Source organism: Equus caballus, chromosome 3, assembly GCF_041296265.1.
Source record: "Equus caballus isolate H_3958 breed thoroughbred chromosome 3, TB-T2T, whole genome shotgun sequence".
In the NCBI taxonomy this organism is placed as follows: Eukaryota; Metazoa; Chordata; class Mammalia; order Perissodactyla; family Equidae; genus Equus; species Equus caballus.
In genome coordinates, this window is record NC_091686.1 from 81,833,926 (window position 1) to 81,855,970 (window position 22,045).

General features: G+C 42.4%; 2 protein-coding genes across 3 annotated transcripts in view; one reads left to right on the forward strand and one right to left on the reverse strand.

Annotated features, from left to right (window-relative positions):
- The window catches only part of POLR2B (RNA polymerase II subunit B), a 44,827-nt gene extending 40,917 nt beyond the window's left edge, over positions 1-3,910 (reverse strand). The window contains exons 1-2 of the mRNA XM_070263748.1: positions 3,780-3,910; positions 3,176-3,350 (exon numbers count right to left, since the gene is read on the reverse strand). Of these exons, the coding sequence (XP_070119849.1) occupies positions 3,176-3,194 (19 nt within the window). The 5' untranslated portion in view covers positions 3,195-3,350; positions 3,780-3,910. The remainder of the gene's footprint in view (positions 1-3,175; positions 3,351-3,779) is intronic.
- Positions 3,896-14,567, forward strand: NOA1 (nitric oxide associated 1). 2 transcript variants are annotated; one of them, XM_001916805.6, is made up of 7 exons: positions 3,896-5,083; positions 6,111-6,275; positions 7,098-7,300; positions 9,653-9,784; positions 10,691-10,807; positions 13,815-13,935; positions 14,245-14,567. In XM_001916805.6, exons 1-7 carry the CDS (start codon positions 3,934-3,936, stop codon positions 14,454-14,456), a joined length of 2,100 nt encoding a protein of 699 aa, XP_001916840.5. In that variant the 5' UTR covers positions 3,896-3,933; the 3' UTR covers positions 14,457-14,567. The 2 variants fall into 2 exon arrangements, 1 of the variants encoding a protein (XP_001916840.5); XR_002807026.2 differs by having other exon boundaries at positions 3,934-5,083; positions 10,696-10,807.
- The last annotated feature ends 7,478 nt before the right edge of the window (positions 14,568-22,045 follow it).

Genomic DNA, 22,045 nt, shown 5'->3' on the forward strand with positions numbered 1-22,045 from the left:
TGAAACTCAGATAAGGGGTCTAAAGTACAAAAAGTGGGAATTATTAACAAGTGGTTGGTAGAATACAGAGTTTACACAGAGAAGGAAGACTGAAGGCAGGAGATAGGGAACACTGCTATTAAGAGTCATGGAAGGAAAATGAATCTATGAAGAAGACTTATTTATTCATTCATCCATTCATCAAATATTTACTGAATGTGAGTGTTTACTATATCACAGGCATTGGTGATGAGATGCATTGGAGATCAACAATATAAAAGATGGCTGCATCCTCAGGGAGATCATCACCTACTGGGGAGATACAGACAAGACGAAGTCAATTACAAGCAAGAACAAAGTGATATGGACGGTCCTAAACAGGATCAGAGGAGGTTAGGGAAGACTTTCCAAAAGCTGAGCTGAGCAGAGACCTCACATACGAATAAACCAGAGTAAACCAGGCAAAAAGGAGGAGGTGAGGGGGAGGCAGTGAGGACTCCACAATGAAAGCTATTCAAGGAATGAAAGAAGGCCAATGTAGCTGAGGCACAGAGTGTGAAGTTGCAGTGGTAAAAGAGTTTGGTCTTTACCAATAGAACTTTGAGGAACCATTCTAAGGTTTTAGCAAGGGTGTGGCCAGATCAGATTTTCATTTCTGAACAATCACAATGGCCAGTGTGGAGAGTAGATTGGAGAAGCAAGAAAACTGGAAATACACAAACCAGTTAAAAGTCTGAAGTAGTCTAGGCAAGAGATGGTGGTGTCCTGAACTAGAATTGCGCAGAGGAGATAGAGAAGTGATCAGATTAGATATATTAAGGAGACAGAACCCTCAGGGCTTGGTGACTCATAAGACACAGGAGCGGAAAGAGAGGAATCAAGAATGATGCCCAGGCTTCTGGCTTCAACAATAGAAGAGAGTGATACCATTCACAGAGAGGGAGAACACAGGAGGAAGCAGCTTTGGGAGGGTGATGAATAAAAGAAAATAGAGAGCTCAGCTTGGGCAGTGACAAGTTTGAGGGGCCTAGGAGATAGTGAAGTTATCCAGTGGCAGTTAGATATGCAAGAAATCTGAACTGGAAATATATATTCAGAAGTCATCCACATATAGATGAGAATGGATGAAATCATCCACGGATAATGTGAACAGCAGAAGAGAGTGACAAGATAAGAAGAATTAAGTGAGAGTGATGTAGCAGAAAGAAGTGAGTTTTCAGGAGGAAGTCATCAACAATGTTGAGTATCACATGGTTTGAATAAGGTTTTTAAAATGACCATCGTATTTATCAATTGAGAGATCACTAATATTCTTATTAAGATCTGTTTTAATGTAGTGGCATGAGCCTAATCAGACTGCAATGCGTTGAGGAGAACCTGAAAGACAGGAATTGGCAAAAACGAGGAGCCTATTCTTTTTAAAAGCTTGGCTGTGATTGGAAGGAGAAAAGCAAAATATGGGAAGAAAACTAAAATAAAGAGTTTAACTTGTTTTCTTGAGGGCAAGAGAGATCTACTATTTCACATAGAAAGAAGCCAGCTGAAAAGGGGTGTCTGAGAACTGATACGGGCACATATTTAATAAAGATATCAAAGGACACAGGTAGGAATGGAATACAGACTCAACGATGGAGCAGACTTGATAAACGGGATAACTTTAACCCTTGTTCCACAGGATTATCATATTGCTAATGAGAATATAAATTAGTCAATCACTATGTTGGTCACTTGGCACCATCTAGCAAATTGTTAAACTTGTATATTATTTGACCTTACAATTCTACATCTACAATTCTACATCTTTATCCTACATACTTGTATTAGACAAAATGACATGTACAAGATTATTCATTAAACAGTTTGAACCAGAAAAAAGACTGGAAATAACCCAAGTATCAATCAATAAGACACTACTTAAGTCATAGTATATCCATACAAACTAGGTAGCTGTGGGGAAAAAAAATTAGGGTGCTATGTACTATACGAAAATCTCCTAGATATATATATATAGATCTATATAAAACAAAAATAAAAGTGCAGAAAAGTGTGAATATTACTTTTTGTCTGTAAAAAGGGGGAAAATAGAATTCCATTTATATTTCCCTGAATACACACAAAGCACCCTGGAGAGAGAAGAATCTAAGTAGTTACCTACTGTGAAGGGGGCTCACACTGGACAGATGGTGGACAAGAACAAGACCTTATACTTTAACATTTTTATATTTTCCAGCTTGTGAGCCATAAGAATATTATATCATATTACCTACTCAAAAACTATGCTAAAAAAACTTTTTGAATTTTTTTCCTGAGATAGAAGTTAAGAAAAGAGGATGTAATGATGCTAATAAATTTCTAGACTCAAGATATAAACGAGATAGAGCACTTTAAACAGTAGAGTTGAAGCTTTTGCTTCTATTTTCCCCATGAAGCAGCTGAGGAAATACGGGAAAATGTGAGGGGTGGCCACAGGATTGGGAGCTAGAAGAACATGAGGTGTGAAATAGCAGCTGTGGAGAACGGAAGAGGAAGGTTTAAAATACATAATGAAAACACACTAGACAGGACTAAAAATTCTACACGTGAAAAGAAAAAAAAAAGATACATTGGTCCTAGAATATATACCACCTGAGAACTGTGTCATCTTGTGGGAAAAGGGAATTTAAGCGTCATCTTTTAAGACAACTGACTTAGCCATACGACAGCATGAAGGCCAGACTAGACCGACCTCTCCCCCCGCCACACACACACTATATTCTTTGTCTCCAGTGTATTTGCAGAGCTCAGCACAATTCCCGGCACAAGCTGACGCTCCAAAATTCAAATATTCAATAAATCCACTAGGTCTAGCCTACAAGGACATCAAGAAAGGAGCCCTCTGCTTCAGACAAAGCCAAAACAATGGAATTTGTCTTACGGTTCTGCACGTTATTTCAATACGGGGAGGCGGTATCCGATTTATCCAGCTGAAAGGGGAGACGACAAGCGTCACCCTGGCCCGGTACATTAAGGCTACGTTCCCTGCACCCTCCACCTCTCGCCATCGCGGCTTCGCTCCCGGCCTGGGGGACGTGGGGAACACGACTGGGGACACTCGAGCGGCGGGCTGGGAAAGAGGCCGCAAATCCTCAAGTCGTCCAGCTCCCCACGTTTCCCTACTCAGAAGGGTCGCAGCGGAGTGATCTGAGTGGGCACCTACCCTCGTCCGCGTCATACATATTGGCAAACGGTTCCCGAGCTCCTAACTCTTGAAGTCACAGAGAGAAAGCCGCTGAGCAGCCACCACTTCTCCGAGCGTTAGACGAAGTGATTTCCGTCTCCGGCGTTCCCAGAATACTCTGCGTCTCACGCCAAAGGCAATATAAGATCTGCGCCTGCGCAAATGGTAAGCTAAAGGTTAGAACTGCGCACGCGCAAATTGTAGGCGGACTCCTCTTGTGGCTCTTACGGTCAGAGGGCCCGATTCAGCCGGTGAAAGTTTTTGTTTTTTAATGTTGTTGCACAAATAATGACACCTAAAAAAAAGCCAAGAAGATATATTAATCTTAATTGTGGCCATGAGTCTGCGGCATTTGATGCTCTTATTTTTTGCATTTCTAAACACCAAAAAACACGAAGCTTTTAAAAATGTGATTTATTATGGGCAGGTTGTGCCAGCGGTGGCGCACTGAAGAAGCCTAAAAGGGAACAAACCCTGACTCACTAGCCTTTCCTGCCCATTCAGCTAAGTCTAGGCCCGCGGTGCCTTTGTATTAGCTTGAAGCGGGTTCCCAAGCCTCACAGCGTTCATCGCGGTAACTCACGGGATTAGACCCGGGAGGAGGAGACGAAGTGCAGCGGCTGACAAATGACAGCTCTCAGGTAGTCGCGGGCTTTCCCTCGGTTTTAACGCACACCTCTGGCCCCATTGCGCGTGCGCGCACGTGGCTCCGCCCCTTTGCCGGGGCCGTGTTCTACATGCTGCCAGCACGCCTAACTGGTAGGCTTCTCTGCGGCTTCCTGCGGGGATCCGCTCTCAGGGTAGCGCGCCATGGCCTCCGGGAGCCTCTCCTTGAGAGGAGGCGCACGACCCCCTTCTCCTCCCAGCACCCATCGGGCCTGGGACGTGGGCTCCCTCGTGGCCCGATGGCGACTGGGGGTTACGAAGGAAGGGCTGACATGGAGGAGCGTTTTCTGTTCCCCGAGTACGTCCCGGAGCCGGAGCCCGAACCGACCCCCGAAGAGCAGCTGCGGGCGCTGCAGCAGCGGCAGGAGGAGGAAGAGAGACAGCAGCAGCAGCGGCGGGAGGAGCGGCGGCAGCAGAAGCTACGGGCCAGGCGCCGGGAGCATCCGGTCGTGGGGCACCCGGACCCGACGGTGCCGCCCAGCGGCCTGAACTGCTCGGGCTGCGGGGCGGAGCTGCACTGCCAGGACCCCGGCATGCCCGGCTACCTGCCCAGCGAGAAGTTCCTGAGCGCGGCGGCGCAGGCCGACGGCGGGCTGGCGAGGACCGTGTGCCAGCGCTGCTGGCTGCTGGTGCACCACCGGCGCGCCCTGCGCCTGCAGGTGAGCCGCGAGCAGTACCTGGAGCTGGTGAGCGCCGCGCTGCGGCGGCCCGGGCCCGCCCTGGTGCTCTACATGGTGGACCTGCTCGATCTGCCCGACGCCTTGCTGCCCGACCTGCCTGCGCTGGTGGGCCCCAAGCAGCTGATCGTGCTGGGGAACAAGGTGGACCTGCTGCCCCAGGACGCTCCCGGCTACCGGCAGAGGCTCCGGGAGCGGCTGTGGGACGACTGTGCACGCGCGGGGCTCCTGCCGCTCCCTGGCCACCGAGGGCCACAGCACCCCGGCGGGGACGGGCCACGGGACGAGGAGGAGAATTCGAATCCTTCAGCCAGGTCCCGCACGGTGCTCAGGGACGTGCGGCTCATCAGCGCCAAGACTGGCTTTGGAGTGGAAGAGTTGATCTCCGCGCTTCAGCGCTCCTGGCGCTACCGCGGCGACGTCTACCTGGTTGGCGCCACCAACGCTGGCAAGTCCACTCTCTTCAACACGCTCCTGGAGTCCGATTACTGCATCGCCAAGGGCGCTGAGGCTATCGACAAAGCCACCATTTCCCCTTGGCCTGGTGAGCCATACGAGGCATTCCCCTTCGTTGTCTAAGAAGTTGGAAGTCTGGAGTCTTCCCTTTAAAAATTGTCTCCCTACTTTGGTCACACCTCTTTTCTGTGTCAGCTTAGTACTTAGAAATTCAGTATATGTTGTAGTAATTTTCTAATAGAAATATTTATGGGGCACTTCTATGTTCCAGTCACTGTTCTGGGCACTGTAGATGAACCAGCGAACAAAGTAGAGTTCCTGCTCTCTTGGAGGTTTCCCTTGTAGCTTTACTTCTTTGTATGTTTCTCACAAAAGTCCTTCCTTTACTTTCTAAACCTCCTTCCATCCCTCAGTCTAACTCTTCATATCTTGAGTTTCTTCATGAGATCAGTATACTATACGCATTTAACATTTGAATAATTCACTAATGCAATAGGATGTGTAGCTTCGTTAGGAAGAAATATCAACTTTGTGGCTTTACGAAACTTCTGTAATTGCAAAATGGGTTCTTCTATGACCCTGTGAAACTTCTGTGATTGCAGAATGGGTTCTGCTATGACCCTGTTTGTATTTAACAGTTGGCAAAACTGCCTCACTTGTTCTTTTGAAATCAGTGTTTAACTTTGTTTGATAAGCTGATCTTCTCTGTCCTGGACTTTGGATGAATTATACACAGAGGTGCTTTTATACTGGATGGTAGGATGGAAAGAAATCAGGCCTGCAGATTTAAATCCTGGGATTTAATCCAGGGATTCAAATCCTGGTTGAGCCTTTGAGCCAGTCTCTGAGCCAATTTCCTCATCTGTAAAGTAAGAATAATTTTGTAGACCACAACTAGAAGGACCGGCACCTAAGATATACAACTGTGTACAGGGGGGGTTTGGGGAGATAAAGCAGAAAAAAAGAATAATTTTGTAGAATGTTGTCATGAAGGTTAAGCGAAATAAATCACAGTCCCCAAGACAGTGTAGCTCCTCAAAAATGTTAGTTTTCCTCTTCTTATTCCCTTTCTTGTACGATGTTTATAAAAAAGTATTTATTCTTTGGTATTTCAGGTACTACATTAAACCTTCTGAAGTTTCCTATTTGCAACCCAACTCCTTACAGAATGTTTAAAAGGCAAAAAAGACTGAAAAAAGATGCAGCTGTAGCTGAAGAAGATCTTAGTCAGCAAGAACAAAATCAACTTAATCTCTTAAAAAAGCATGGCTATGTAGTAGGTAAGCATCTTCTATAGGAGTCATGCTAAAATTCTTTGTTGAGCAACCTGAAATACAGCTGTCTGGGGCTAGCCGGTTTTTGTGGGGAGAGAATATTTTCCTCATTCTGCAACATAGAGGACCTTTAGAGGCAAGGCTACTGTTTGGGAACCCAGGGTTTGTTGTGCTGAGAAAATTGAGATGGTAGATACTTGGAGAAATCCAGGAAAGGAAACATGCAATAACCACCCACCCAGCCATTGTCACCAGTAGAAGCATTTTTCACTAAGATACAGCCCCCTCCCTACAGACTAGTACGGGTTGTTGACTTCACACAGCAGCTTTAAATTACAGTCATGCATCACTTAACCATGGGGATAGGTTCTGAGAAATGCATCATCAGGCCATTTTGTCATTGTGCAAACGTAGAGTGTACTTACACAAACCTAGACGGTGTAGCCCACTACACACCTAGGCTATAGTATGATACTAATCTCGTGTGAGACCACTGTCGTATATGTGGTCTCTCATTGACCACACATGAGTGCAGGTTGTCACCCTTTCCTTGGTATCTCTTTTCAACCTTCCATTTACTAAAAACAGTTTGATTTCTAACCCTTCCTCCCACCGCCACCCAGTGTAAACAGCCAGCCACTCACTTGATCATTGCAAGAGTCTGGCTCCCACTGCCTTTGGAAAAAAAGCAAAGGTATTATTTTGTAGTCTCACTTCCATACACTATAGTTAGTCCTAGTAACTTGTTTGAGGCAAACATAAGAATTACCTGTCTGGAGTCAAAAGCTTTAAAAGAGTGACTAATAACTTCAGTATATCTTGTTCTAGGAAGAGTTGGAAGAACATTCTCGTATTCAGAAGAACAGAAGGATGAAGCTGCCTTCGAGTTTGATGCTGATTCACTTGCCTTTGACATGGGAAATGAACCTGTTGTTGCAGATAAACCCACCAAACGAGTACAGTTGACCCCAAAAGATGTGAAAGATGCCCACTGGTTTCATGACACCCCTGGAATTACAAAAGAAAATTGTGTATGTATTTGATAGCTTAAACATTTACTTTCAGTTACACGAGTACTGTCGTAATTGACAGAACACAGGAAAGGAGGTATCCTTTCATTTTAGACTCAGTTCTGATTCATTCATAGAAGCAGTTCAGGGACGAATCTATATGCCATCAAGTTCTGTGTTCCATTTGGTAGGGTTCACTCGTGACAACCTATTTATATCCTTGAGGTTGTTACCTTAGTTAGGGAGACGTTTACAGAATCCTAGATTTTGAGGTTGGAAGAAATCATAAATATGACCGTAGTCCAGCCACTTATTCCATGCTTGAATTCCCTCTATACCGTATCCATGAAGAGGGCATCCAGCTTAAACTGAGTAAGGAGTGACTTACCATCAGGTGAGCAGTGTCACCTTACCTCCCAAGGTAACCCATTCAGTCTTTGACCTGCTGTTTGTGTTGAGCAGTCTCCCTGTCACTTGTACCCATTGTTCCTCAAAGCTGTGTGGAACGAATTTAATGCCTGTTTGCCTTGCCAGACTTTGAAACGTTTTAAAGTGTGGTGTCCTATCTCTTCCTCACTCTGCTCTTTCCTTCTCTTTCATGAGTTCATCCAACAAACATTGAGCACTTACTGTGCTGACGTCATCCAGATTACTTGTCTCCATTGCCCACAGCTGTTCTCTGAGAGAGGCTATTCATCAGTCTAGGCCTCTTTACATAATGTTTTCTAATTTGTTTTTTTCTTAAAACATGACACTAAGAACTAAATTTCTTGCATCTGTGCCCTAATGTGAGCATAATTTAGAATACGATTAACTCTACCCGTCCTGCCCTTATACATCTTCTTAATCCAATTGCAGGATCTCCTGGGCAACTTTAATTTTATCCTGTTAAATTCAGCCTATATCCTACATACTCATTAAATCTCATAACTTTTTATTCATTTGCAGTTTTTTTTTTTAAGATTGGCACCTGGGCTAACAACTGTTGGCAATATTTTTTTTCTCCTGCTTTATCTCACCAAACCCCCCCTGTACACAGTTGTATATCTTAGCTGCACGTCCTTCTAGTTGTGGGATGTGGGACACCGCCTCAACGTGGCCTGAGGAGTGGTGCCATGTCCGCGCCCAGGATCTGAACCCTGGGCCGCCGCAGCGGAGCGCGCGAACTTAACCACTCAGCCACGGAGCCGGCCCCCATTTGCAGTTTTGATCACCATCCAAGTCATTGATTGACTCAAGTGTCCCTCCAGGATAGAGCCTTACAACACATCCACTAGTCAGCTTTTGAATCTGGTTCCTGACCAGTCTCTAATTTGCTTAATTATCTCTGTAAAACAACACTGGTTTCTTAGTTACTTTTCCTTCCTTTGCCTCATCAGGATCATTTACAGTTTCATTGTCAGAATTGTATTCTCTTTGGTATCCCATGTCATAGAATCATAGATCGTTTAACTTCTATTGCCCTCCTGGAATAAGTGCTTGTGTCCCATCTTTTCTTCCTTAGCAATCCATAACTTTAGAGTAACTGTGCTGCTTTCTAATGCTACTCTATCACTTTAACTTCAACTCCTTCTGCTTGCAGTCCCCTTCTTATTTATTTTCTTGTCAGCCTCTCTAGGTGTCACTTATTTTTTATTTCCTTGTTACTTTCTTAAGTTCACAAAAGTTTTTTATCCTTTTTTTTACCTTCTCTGGTCTTTTTCTTTTTAAATCAGATTTCAATTCCTTAAATCTAACTAGAATTTTGTACTTTCTGACTTCCTCTTCTCTTTTCTCTCGTCTGTTTAGGAACTCTTCATCCTTATAAGCCAGAGGAAAGCCATAACTTTCTCTCATTTTTTGCTGAGTATTCGGTGGAAATAAGGAAACTGAAGAGCAGAATTTAGAAAGGGGTTCTTGCAGCTCTTTACCCGCTCCTAGAGTAGGGTGACCATTTTGCCTTTAATGCACGAATACTTGCCACTAGGACATAAGGTAGCACATTGCCTTACCTTTAGCCGAAAGCTATTGCTTCCTAGAAGCCTTGATGGAGAGAACATATTTTCTATCTTGGGATTGAATCATCAGTGTTTTCAGTTCACACCGATTTTGACATTCCCAGGCTGCTGCTGACATAAGAAAGTCTCATAGTCCTATAAAGTTATTTTGCCATTACTCAAGATTAAGTTATGAAAAAAGAGTAGGGCTGTCCGTAAACTGATTCATTTAGACAGAAAGAATGTGTAAATTTTATGTGCAGCAAATTCTGACGTACTTTGTTTTATTGTGCAGTCTGAAATATTTTTTCAGCACTTTTTATCTTACAGGTAAATTACAATATAGCATATCTTCAATAAAAGTAATTCTCTAAAATATCTGCCCTTTGCTTCACAGATTTTAAATCTTCTAACAGAAAAAGAAGTAAATATTGTTTTGCCAACACATTCCATTGTGCCGAGAACTTTTGTGCTTAAACCAGGAATGGTTCTATTTTTGGGTGCTATAGGCCGCATAGATTTTCTGCAGGTAAGGAAAGTCTGTACCATTAAAAAATGACATAGTATTGGGATTTACTTTAAGAAAGCAGATATATGAACAAGACTGGCAAAATATTGATGTTTGAAAATGTCCATAATAAAAACTTGGGAAAAAGAAATAGGAAAAAAGAAAGTAGATCTTCAGGAGGATGTTGAGTGCCCCAGACAGGTTGGCATTTAAGAAATTTAAGAAGAAAAGATAACTGTCCCTATCCTGTGGTATTGTTTCACATGGAAATCATAGGTCACACCTTTAGGTACAGGGTTAATATGCATTAAATAGATTCCACACTTCTTTATATCCCATGATATGTGTACTTTTTTTATATGTACTTTTTTTTTAATTAGCATCATTCTGGGGATTTTAGAGTATCTAGAATTGCTTCTCGTTTTGCCAAAGTGAGGGAAAAAAAGGAAAATAAAGCATGGATGTGTCCAACAACACTGAATGCAACTTACAGGCCATTGCTATAGCATATTTCTCGGGTTTTGTATTCATAATTTGTTGGGAATTTAGCCTTGCATTCTTAAAACCCTTACATATTTCATTAAAGCCCACAGAATTTTAATATTTTAAACCTGACTTTCCCCAGGGAAAGTTAAAGCAGACATTATTTCCTTTTATTTTTAATAATAGAAGTAGTGTTACTTTTTTGAATAGTATCAACAAACCTATAGAAGGAATCATAGTTTTACATAAACTGTTAAAGACTCTGCTTCCCCCATATTGTACCCTTTTTCTTTTTGGCATTAATATAGTTTGATTACAGCTGCCATACCAGTACTTATAAAGTGAGCCTGATTTTTTTTTTCGTAATTGATTGTACCTTGTAATGTGCTGGTTTTGCAAGTTTTTGATTGTATAAAATAACAACTTCTCTCTTCCTTTGTTGAGGGAAGTCAGTCAGCTTGGTTTACAGTTGTGGCTTCTAACTTCCTTCCCGTGCACGTTACTTCTTTGGACAAGGCGGATACCGTGTATCACAAGCATGCGGGTCATACATTACTCAAGGTGAGGCAACACTCTTAGATGATTGCTAGTTAGGTTATCATACACCGTGATAGTCCCACAGTCCTGCCTTTGTTAGACAGAACCATCTTTGTTATACCGTCAGCTAGCTCGCCCCTCACTTTCTTCGCCTTGAAGATTTTGGCTATAAAGTGAAGTGGACTCTGTAAGAAAAGGAATGTTGGTTTGGACTGATCCTAGGATAGCTGCAGAGCTGTGTTTTCTCTAGGCTACACTGTCCAATTTGGTAGCTACATGTGGTTATTTAAATTTAAACAAATTAGTTAAAATTAAATAAAATTTAAAATTTAGTTCTTCAGTTGCAGTAGCCACATTTCAAGTGCCCAACAGACGCATCATTGCAGAAAGTTGTATTGGATAATGCTGAGTGAAGAGAAGTTACAGATTGTCTCACAACTGGGAGATGGTGCTGGCATCTAGTAGGTGGAGCCAGGGATGATGCTAAACATCCTGCAGTGCCCAGACAGCCCCTCACAACAAAGAATTATCTTGTCCAAAATGTTAGTAGGGCCAAGGTTGAGAAGCCCTGGTCTGGGTGGAAAAGCTCTCCTCTTAGGTTCTTAATCCGAGACACATACTGATTATCCCACCTCTTCTCTGCTTCTCTATCTGCTCCTTCCTTTGGCCTGTATGTATGTTAAAATTTCTCTCATCCTTAAAAAACAAAACAAAAGTCAGTGTCCTGCTCATTTCTTCTCTTTCCAATAAACCTTGCTCCTGCTCCTCATGCCCCATCCTCTGCAGTCCTGTTTGGCCCTTGCTGTACCACTGAAATTGTTCTTACTAAGTTCACCAAAGGCTGAGTGGGGACTGTTCAGCCCTTTAACTAGACACGCCATACACACTGTTGGCTAGTGTGTATTGTACAATGGCTAAGATCACTGGAGCCAGATTGCCTGGGTTCAAATGCCTGCTCCACTCCACCACCTAACAAAGCTGTGTGACTAGGCAAGTTTCCTTTACCGCCGTGTGTTGTACCCACCTCACAAGGTTGCGAAGAGGATTAAGTTTAGGGGCTCTAAGTGTTGTAAGTGCGGTGTCATTATTTGTGATGATGATGATGATGGGACACATCTGTTGCAAAAATACAGAGGTGATTTAGCATTAGTGCTCATGCAAATGAAAATAAGTCAAAATGCAAAATATACACCCTCCCTTCAAACAGGATCAAAACAAACCTGAGTTGAGAAGTAAATACTTCCCCTCTCTGAATTTCCTAAGAAAGCCAGACTGAAATTAAAACCACTGAAATAACTGCCCTAAAGTTAATATTCCAAAGACCTGCAGGATTTGTAGGGTGAGTGAGCACATAAAGGCAGTCAGCAAGGTACGATCTATTGATTTTTCCCCACTAAAAGACTTGAGTTGTTCTATTACATTTGTTCACTTTTTAGGTAAATAATAATACCAAGTTGAAATACAGCTTGAGACTTGCAGGAAAGAAAACTTCCTTAGTTTGTATAACATGGCTGTCATAAAAATGAACTCTGTGTCACTCTACCCCCATGCATCTGTGTAGTTTTCAGAAGGGACATGATTGATACTTTCCAAAGCAACAGTCCTAGTCTTCTCTCCCAGTGTGACTCAGATGGTTCTTGGGCTGCTCTGGGATTCATTCTTGCTTCCTGGTTTCCTGACCTTCCCAGTTAGTCAGTCCTGCCTCCTAATTATCTCTGAATCCAGCCTTGTAGTTCAGGCTGTAATCTGCTTCCATTAGGCTGTTTTTGAGATCCTTAAGTATTTTTCCCAACATCCCATTTTTACTGCCCTCCTCCCACCCCTACCCCGAATATACCTCCACAGCCACAAGAGCAGTGGTTCTCACCCAGGGTTGACCTCTGCCCCCAGGGGACATTTCGCAATGCCTGGAGGCATTTTTGGTTTTCACAACTTGATGGATGCCAAAGTAGAGGCCAGGGATTCTACTAAAAATACCATAATGCACAGAACAGCCTACCCCCAACAAAGACTTATTCAGCCCAAAATGTCAGTAGTGCTGAGGTTGAGAAGCCCTGCACTAGAGAGATCTTTCCAAAATACAAAGTAGGTCACAAGTATCCTTTTTTTATTCTTATCTGTGTTCTCTTTCCTGCTTGTAATTACTTGGTTGTTCCACATTACTGAGAGAAGTCTAAACTGATAGCCTCTCACTGATACACACGTAACATACTCTGGACAGTTAAACTACAGTTCCCTGAACTCATTAGCCCTCTGCCAGCTTTTTGTGTCTGTGCATGATGCTAACCCAGAATAGCATCCACTGAGTAACTTTGACCTGTTTCTCACAATACTGCTCAGATATTGCTTCTTCATTAATGTTTTCCTTGACCGACTTCTTCCTCCACAACCATAGTACTTAGTAATAGCTGCCTTTCATCACATTTCTTACCTTGTTATTTGTTTACCTGTTATTTCCACCTTCTGATCTCCTGGGGCCAGGGACCATATTGTAACTTCTATCTTTGTGTCCCTAGTGCTAAACACGAGATTAATTAATAAATTATTTTCCAGTTATTTCCAATTCCTAGAATATCTATAAACATAGAAGTTGAATCTTACCTATCATACATGTACCCTTGACTTGTAATAAGGTAGAGATTAATCTTTGTGGCCAGCCAGACCTCAAGAAACAAGGTGTTTGGAAGGATGTTGCCCTACTTGTCCCACATTACTCTGTGTGAAGCTTTATGGAGGGCTATAAAAACAGTGTAAACAAATAAAGCAAGATTGTGCTCTCAGGAGGCTACCTCCAGGTGCATGTCCACATGGGGCCCTTGGCACTGGGATCTGTAGGCTTCATCTCATCACAGAGCGCCTGTGCTTTTGCATTTGACCTAGAAGTGATTCAGAGTTTTTTCAAGAGCTGAATGTTTAAAAGGATTTTATTCTTGATCCCTGTACAGAATTATCTTATCAGTGCTTTACTTAATATTAGTTATGGGGAATTTAATTTGAATTTCCAAACTTCTTCATTTTGTCTCAATGGAAGGTCCCAATGGGTGGAGAAGAGCGAATGGCAGGATTTCCTCCTCTTGTTGGTGAAGACATTACATTAGAAGAAGGACTTGGGGAATCTGAAGCAGTGGCTGACATCAAGTTTTCCTCTGCAGGTAATTTTACACCGGGCACTTTTTAAAAGGTGAATAAAGTAGCCTTATGACGTATAGTATGTTTTTATAGAAATGTGCCTTACCTGACATAAGCTGAGAATTTTAAGAAATACATACTAGTTTATTCATAAATGCAACCTACTCTGAAAATAAATTTGTACCTTTTCACAAATGCACTGTAATGCTTTTTAAAAAAATTAAGTGAAAGAGACTATAGCCTCTGTTGCTCCTCCATTTTGAGCTTTGGTTTGGTATTTGTAATAAGATGGTTGCTAATGCCATTTTGTGTTCTGTCGCCTGCCTGCATAGGTTGGGTTGCAGTTACGCCACATTTTAAGGACAGACTGCGTCTCCGAGGCTATACGCCTCAAGGAACAGTTCTGACGGTCCGGCCCCCTCTCTTGCCACATATCGTTAACATCAAAGGAGAGCGCCTCAAGAGAAGTGTGGCCTATAAAACCAAGAAGCCGCCTTCCCTGGTGTACAATCTGCAGAAGAAGAAAAAACAGATAAATATATGAAGCTGACCTTGTTCACATTGCATATTAACTCTATTAAACATAACTACATACATTGAATTGTATTAAATATGGCTATAATAAAACCCCCTTGCTCCCACCTTTTTTTAACTACTCAGGACTGTGCTGATTTGTAATGTTTTGAATTTGTAAATAGAAGTTATTTTTTTATAGGGAGTATATATATATATGTATCTGTGACCCAAATATACCTAAAAAGGAGTTCTACTACATTCAAGTTTCTCCCACTACTATTTTTATTGAGACCAGATGTCACTTCTTATTTAGAGTCTAGTTGACAGAGCAACTTAGCAGTTGGCTCATGAAAAAATGGTAGAAAATCAATTTCTCCAAAATACATTGGCTTAAATAAGATAGAAGTGAGTAGGTGGCTCTGCTCCGTGTAGTCATCCAAGGATCTAACTGGTGGGACACTCCATGGCTTCCATCTCTAGCTCTAAGGTGGTTGCTCAAGTTGTCATCCTTTCCCAGGAAGTGGGAAGAGGGGAAGAAAGTGAAGAGCATGCAGCTTCCCTATTTAAAAGAAGAGAAGAGCTGAAAGTTGTGCACATCATTTTACATTGTCCAGTGGTCAACAGTTGCATGGCCACACCCACCCACAAGGAAGCTGGGAGTTGCAAGGGGAAATGGGGACCGTTTTGGATTTTTCTTACTTAAGGGAAGAAGGGGAGAATGGACACTGCAGAACAAGTAGAAGTTTACCTTACGTGATCTAAAAGTACCTGAAGGGGCCGGCCTGATGGCACAGTGGTTAAGTTTGCACATTCTGCTTTGGTGGCCCAGGGTTCACCAGTTCGGATCTCGGGTGCAGACATGGCACCACTTGTCAAGCCGTCCTGTGGTAGGCGTCCCACATATAAAGTAGAGGAACATGGGCATGGATGTTAGTTCAGGGCCAGTCTTCCTCAGCAAAAAGAGGGGGATTGGCAGCAGATGTTAGCTCAGGGCTAATCTTCCTCAAAAAAATAAAAATTAAAAAATTTAAAAAAATAAAAGTACCTGAAAATCTTAGATAAGAAGGATTCAAGGGGCCAGCCCAGTGGCGCAGCAGTTAAATTTGCACATTCCACTTCTTGGCGGCCCAGGGTTCACCGGTTTGGATCCCGGGTGCAGACACGGCACTGCTTGGCAGACCATGCTGTGGTAGGCGTCCCACATATAAAATAGAGGAAGATGGGCATGGATGTTACCTCAGGGCCAGTCTTCCTCAGCAAAAAGAGGAAGATTGGCAGTAGTTAGCTCAGGGCTGATTTTCCTCAAAAAAAAGATTCAAGTTCTATCTTTTTGGTATCCAGAGTCTATTCTGCAACTATCAGAGCATTTAACCAGTTTATCAACTTTTGCCTGTACACACTGCATAACATATGTCAATCAGAAGTCTTTACCTTCTGCTATTCCTAGTTGAGTAAGCACTATAGCTGTGTACAATGAACAATTGGCACATCAAGTCCCAGATCCCAGTGTTGAGATAAATGCTAGTGGGATAAGCTGGCCTAAAATGCAGTCAGGTCCATGAACTTCCTAATACACAGACCCATGCTGTCAATGTGTACCCTCTAGCCCCCTTCTCACTAAGTCATCTTAGAATAAATGGTTAATATTTCAAGAGGTAACTGGTACAAACTTTGTAGATCTCACTTTCATCATGTTTCGAAGTGAGTACTATTGGCATCTTGGGAAGGTAGGGTTCTTTATGTGTAAAACTGCATTTCAATATATCAGGCATCCCTCATCCCCAGATACTAAATGCCAGTAGCAACTCCCTCTGCCCCATCTGTCATTGTGACAACGAAAAAGTACCCCTGACTTTCCCAAACCCACCCTCTAGAGGGCGGTAGCTTCCCAAGTTGAGAAAATTGATTGGTGGTTGATTTCTAGTCTTTTGTTTTGTAGAGAATGAAATACCATTAATTTTACAAGTTAAAATTGTAGCCATTACATATCTATCTACTGTTCATGGTGATTTTGGAGCATATCCATGAATCTTTAGATAGAATGAAGAAAATATGGAGAACCTGGCAATTGTGGAGAAATACAGAACCTAAAAACAGATGCTGTCATTACCCTGATAACTTATGGGTATGTATTTTAGAGGCATAACATTTCTCCCTCCTTATCTTCTCTCTAGGCTTTTACGCCTCTCAACTAGCAAAAACTCTTTAAATGTTCATAATTTATATTCTCAAGTCCCTTTTACTTCTAAAATTCACCGGTTTCATAAAGCCTGGCTGAGGCATATCTAAAAATGTTCCAAGGTGCCTTGCTGGGAGTTTCAAACAGTGCAGTTTACTAAGTCAGTCAGTTTCCCTGTTAGATTAGTTAATCTCTTTGGGTCTTCATTTTCTCACCTATAAAATGAGGGAATGACTGGATTTTTCTCAGTTCTAACCTTTTATGATTCTCTGCAAAAACAGACAGGAAAGCCAGGCAATGGGGGTTACCATACCTCAGACACAAAAGATGCTCCGCGCCTACACAGTCAAGGACTTCTGCTAGGATCTGGTGTTAATTTCCTCCATATTCTGCCACCCTCGTGCAGCCCAGGATCACTGCTGGCCTATTCAACTGCTCCACAGTGGATTTTCCTTTAAGGAAGTTCTGATACCGTCTTGGTTTCTGAGCTGTAGTCAGTTTACTGATACGTCTTAATCCATGAATCTAAGTGTGAAGACTTCCCTTGAATCAATAACCATTTACACCATGATAGCATGCAGGAATTAGTGAAGAGGAGAAATTAATGGTAAAGTGTCACTTCCACTGGACAGAGGTTGTTTTTGAGTGGTAAGAAAACAATGAAGCAAGTTTATACTAGATCATTTACTTGGCTCTGCAGCCTTGTGTTCAGCATGTCACCTCTTTTGTACTCGTGACACCTAGAAGAAGTAAAATGTGCCATCAAAGGGCTTTTTGACTTCTATGTGACATTAAACTCGAAGTTTTGTTTTGTTTTTTGAGGAAGATTAGCCCTGAGCTAACTACTGCCAATCCTCCTCTTTTTGCTGAGGAAGACTGGCCCTGAGCTAACATCCATGCCCAGCTTCCTCTACTTTATACGTGGGACGCCTACCACAGCATGGCTTTTGCCAAGCGGTGCCATGTCCGCACCTGGGATCCGAAACAGCAAACCCTGGGCCGCTGAGAAGCGGAACATGCGAACTTAACCGCTGCACCACCAGGCTGGCCCCTAAACCTTATCTTTTTCCCCCTCTTAAAAACAGCAGCATCTTTTTAAAAGTTAACTGAGACAAAGTGAGGTTTAATACATTTGTATTTTTAATCACCATAAATGGCAAGCCCTACCAATCAGCAGGGCTTTACTGTATAGTTCCCCAAAGTCTAAATTTGTTTATGTTACTTGCAACACTCACTTCCCATGACAACCAAGGAGAAGTGGAGTACAGATACATCTTGTGTGCTTGTGTTTCTCGCTCATGCAGACACTTCTTACAAAATGGAGATCAAGGCCACTTTCCTGCACATGGCTGACTTGGAGCTCCAGCTGTGTCAGCCATGGCAGAGCTGTTACTGCTTCACTGAGTAGGCACCCAGCGCCCCAGCTGAGGCGAGCTGTTTCGTAGACAGCCTTGATAATTTACCCTGGCTTCGCTCCCACTTGGCTCTGTCTCGTGGAGCAATAGAATCATTTCCATTCTTTCTCAGACTGTTCTATTTTCTCTTGGCTGCTTTCCTCCTCCCAGGGGGATTGTTTTCTCTCAAACTGTCAAAGAGTAATGCTTAAACATAAAAAACAAGACTTCAGACTCATGTGAATCAAATAGATGGCACCTCTGCCTACTCATAATGTCTCTCTGTCATGTTGTCTGCCCCATTAATGCCCTGTAGTGGGAGGGGAATGGTTCATGATTTATATTTTAACATCAGATAGGAACGATGCCTCACTTTTCCCCTTCATGTCAAAGAGCAGCATTGTCTCATTTAGTACAGGAGTCTCATGATCTGAATATTCCTGAGTATGTCTAGATCTTCCTTAAAACACTCACAGCTTGGACCCCTCCCAGGTTCCTGTTTTTCAAAAGCTTCCTTTTACTTCCCAAATAATTCTCAGAATTTACCTTCTGGGTAGTTAACCTAGTGGGAGAATTTATTTGGTCTTAATATTCTCATTGCTAAATGCAATACATATGATGCTTAATCACAGATATTGTCAGTACCTCTGGCCAGTCGCTGCAGTAAATCTGAGAAAACTGGGGCCATGAAAAAAGACACACATGCTAGAGAACACTTCATCAGGTGATTTGGGAAGTGAAGACTGCCAAGATCATTTCTCACTTTTCAGTAAGTCCTGGAAAACAGCAGGCATTCAATGTATGAATGAATGAATTAGGAGAATAAGGGGATTTTTTTGTTTAGTTTTTGCTGTCCCTTAAAAACAGCAACAGGGGAGACTTAAATTTGCTTAGTTTATACTTTTCTAGGGTTTCTTCCTTCTTTACATAAAGGCAGTACCTCACCGAAGTTGTATTTCAGACTACTTATAGTTCCTATAATCATACGACAGCCCATATATCTTCTTTTGATTCCTTTGCATCCTTACAATAATAATAGTAGCTAGCTCTTACATACCACATACAGTACAGTGATCCAAGCACTGTTTTAAGAGCTTTACATGTATTAACTGAATCCTTACAACAACCCCATGCTGGAAGTACTATTATTACCTGCATTTACAAATGAGGAAACTGAGGCACAAGTAACTTGTCCAGGGTCACACAACTAATAAGTGACGGAGCTGTGATTCAAACAAACCCAAGCAGTCCAGCTCAGGCACCCATGTGGGTTTTTAAAATTATATAGCAAAACTGACTCGTTTCCCTTTCAATGTACTATGATTTTAATATTTGTATAGGTTCATTTAATGACCTATACCCAGGATACAGAGCAGTCCCATCAGCACCCATGTTTTTAACCACTACACAATACTTCCTCTACATACTGGAACCCATCACAAGTCTAAAGGTGAGAACCTTTCAACCTTAGGAGGGAAATGTTATCTCAGACAAGACAGGTAACCCACTTGGAAGACCTCCAAAGGTAATGACACAGTTTCCTTGGAAACTATGTCACTGCCACTTAATTCTCTTTCTAGCTTCCTTTGAATTCTACCATATATAATTCCACCCTGAGAATGTTTCTCAGAGATTGACTGTGAGTGTGTGTGTGTGTCTTATGTCAGCAATGCTGCCCAAACCTAAACAAAAGTCCCAGTGTGATTTCTGTGCTGTTTTACCAGGTCAGACAGCTTTAAATCGACTGTGCTTTCATGGCTGGCTGGGAATCTTTTCACATTGCTAGTGAGCTTTGCCAAGTACCACGGACAGATCACAGCATGCGTGGAGATCCTGACCCACAATTCTGATTGAGAAAATAGTAAATTATGGGCCGGCCCAGTGGCATAGTAAGGGTAAGTTCACCTGCTCCACTTTACCAACACAGGGTTGGAGGGTTCGGATCCTGGGTTTGAACCTACACACCACTCATCAAACCATGCTGTGGCAGTGTCCCACATACAAAAAGTAGAGGAAGATTGGCACAGATGTTAGCTGAGGACCAATCTTCCTCACAAAAAAGAAAGAAAGAAAGAAAATAGTAAATTAGATACACAGGAAATTTGGAATGCAAACATCCAAAGAATTACACCATTCAACTGTCAACGGAAAGAAACTGATTTTTCATCCTGGCCCTGCTAGTGAGATAGAATTAGAAGAACTGGTGGTCCCTATTTACTCACGAACCAAATAGCTTCGAAAACCAAGTTAATTTGGCCCTGAACTTGTTTAAAAGGTCTTGCCTTTTCTACTTGTGTAGCACTCATCCTGTTTCCTGTTCCTTTTTACGTCTTAACTGACTTTCACTAAAAGGGGATCCTGGTTGCCTAATTAAAGCTTTCTATTATCTCCAGTTTTTCTCAGCATTTAACATCTGGCCTAAAAAGATTTATCTTTTTCCTGTCTTTGACTTTAAACTCTATGGTTAAATACTCAACAGGAAAGAAAATTACAGAAATGGGGACTACTTTCCTTTAAAATGCCAGATAAAAGATGTATTGTATTGAAGCACTAGGTAAAGAAAATGTCTTTTTCACTGGCCAAATAAAGCTATTATGTAAAGCTCATTCTGAGAAATGTGTTAGTATTTTCAGCATGGGAACTTGGATGAGACCCTCCAACAAAGGAAAACAATGCCTAGCAATCCCATTTTACCCATTAACTCCCCCGTTTGGCATGGGATACGTCACTTCTGGGTACAGTTGCTCAACTGTTAATTGGAAATACTTCTTTTTTATTAACTAGATTGAGAGCACAATTAGGCTTGTATCCATATCTATTGCTGAGTAACAAACCACCCCAAAATTTAGTAGCCTTAAATGAGCATTTATTTGCTCTTATTTCTCAGTTTGGCAGTGTAATCTGGGCTCATTGCAGTGGTGCTTCTGCTCTATGGGAACATGCTTTTGCAGACCTCACTGTGTGCCAGGAGCTTCAGCCTGAATGGCTGTACCAGCTGGGGAACTTGGGCCTTTCTCCATTGGTCATTCTCTCTACCTTGGGGGTCACCCTCAAGTAGGCTATTTCAGGGTTGTTCAGAAAAAGCGTGAGAGTAGAAGTTGCAAGGCCTCTATAGGCCGAAGCTCAGAAGTCACGCGTCACTCTGCTGCATTCTATTGGCCAACGCAAGTTGGGGTGGCAGCACAGTCAGGCTGACTGAAAGGGTTGTGAAGACTTTCTGGCCATTTTTATGCACCACAAGGTTTTAGGGTGATCATCACCTTGAGGAAAATGCTATATAACGTGCTGTCTGTTCTAAGGACCTATATGAAGAGAATCCACTGTATATTTATCAAATAAGAAATGAGATGCTAACTTAAATTTACCTCAGGAGTCAGATACACATAGCAGCTATGTGACTGAGGAAAGGAGAGAGGGAGAGGCTCTGAAATTTCAATTTTTTCTTCTTTTTTCTCCCCAAATCCCCCCAGTACAGTTGTGTATATATATATATTGGGTATTTTTTTAGTTATAGGTCCTTCTAGTTGTGGCATGTGGGACGCTAACACAACGTGGCCTGATGAGCAGTGTCACATCCACGCCCAGGATCCAAACCCTGGGCTGCCGAAGCAGAGTGGGCCCTGGAAATTTCGATTTAATTATAAATCTTTTAGGAATATTTTAACTGTCCATGTATTACTTTTTAAAATTTAAATGAAAAGAAATCCATTCATATTCAAATCTGGGCTATCTCCACTCCCATTCCTACCCACCCCCAAGGAGCACTTAGACTAGCAGAAAGCTATCGTGAAGTCTCTATGCTGAGGAAGGTAATAAGAACACAGAAATGAAAGACCTGTATATCTCAGAATAGTATCTCATTACTCTCCAAGAAGGAAAAAAGGATGGGAGTTTGAGGCAGAATCCAAGCTGAAGATCCTGAGGCCCAAGAAACTCTTCTTTTCCTGGTTTCACAACCAGGAAGAGGGGTGGAATGACATGGAGTTGGAAGTGATTTCAGAACCCTTTAGCATTGGCCACCTACCAGCATTTCTTGATCTCCAT

Excerpts from the sequence above, each read along its gene's own strand:
- NOA1 (XM_001916805.6), top strand. The coding sequence starts at position 3,934 with ATGCTGCCAGCACGCCTAACTGGTAGGCTTCTCTGCGGCTTCCTGCGG. Across the intron at positions 6,276-7,097 it reads AAAGCATGGCTATGTAGTAG|GAAGAGTTGGAAGAACATTC; the intron begins GTAAGCATCTTC and ends ATCTTGTTCTAG. Across the intron at positions 13,936-14,244 it reads CATCAAGTTTTCCTCTGCAG|GTTGGGTTGCAGTTACGCCA; the intron begins GTAATTTTACAC and ends CTGCCTGCATAG.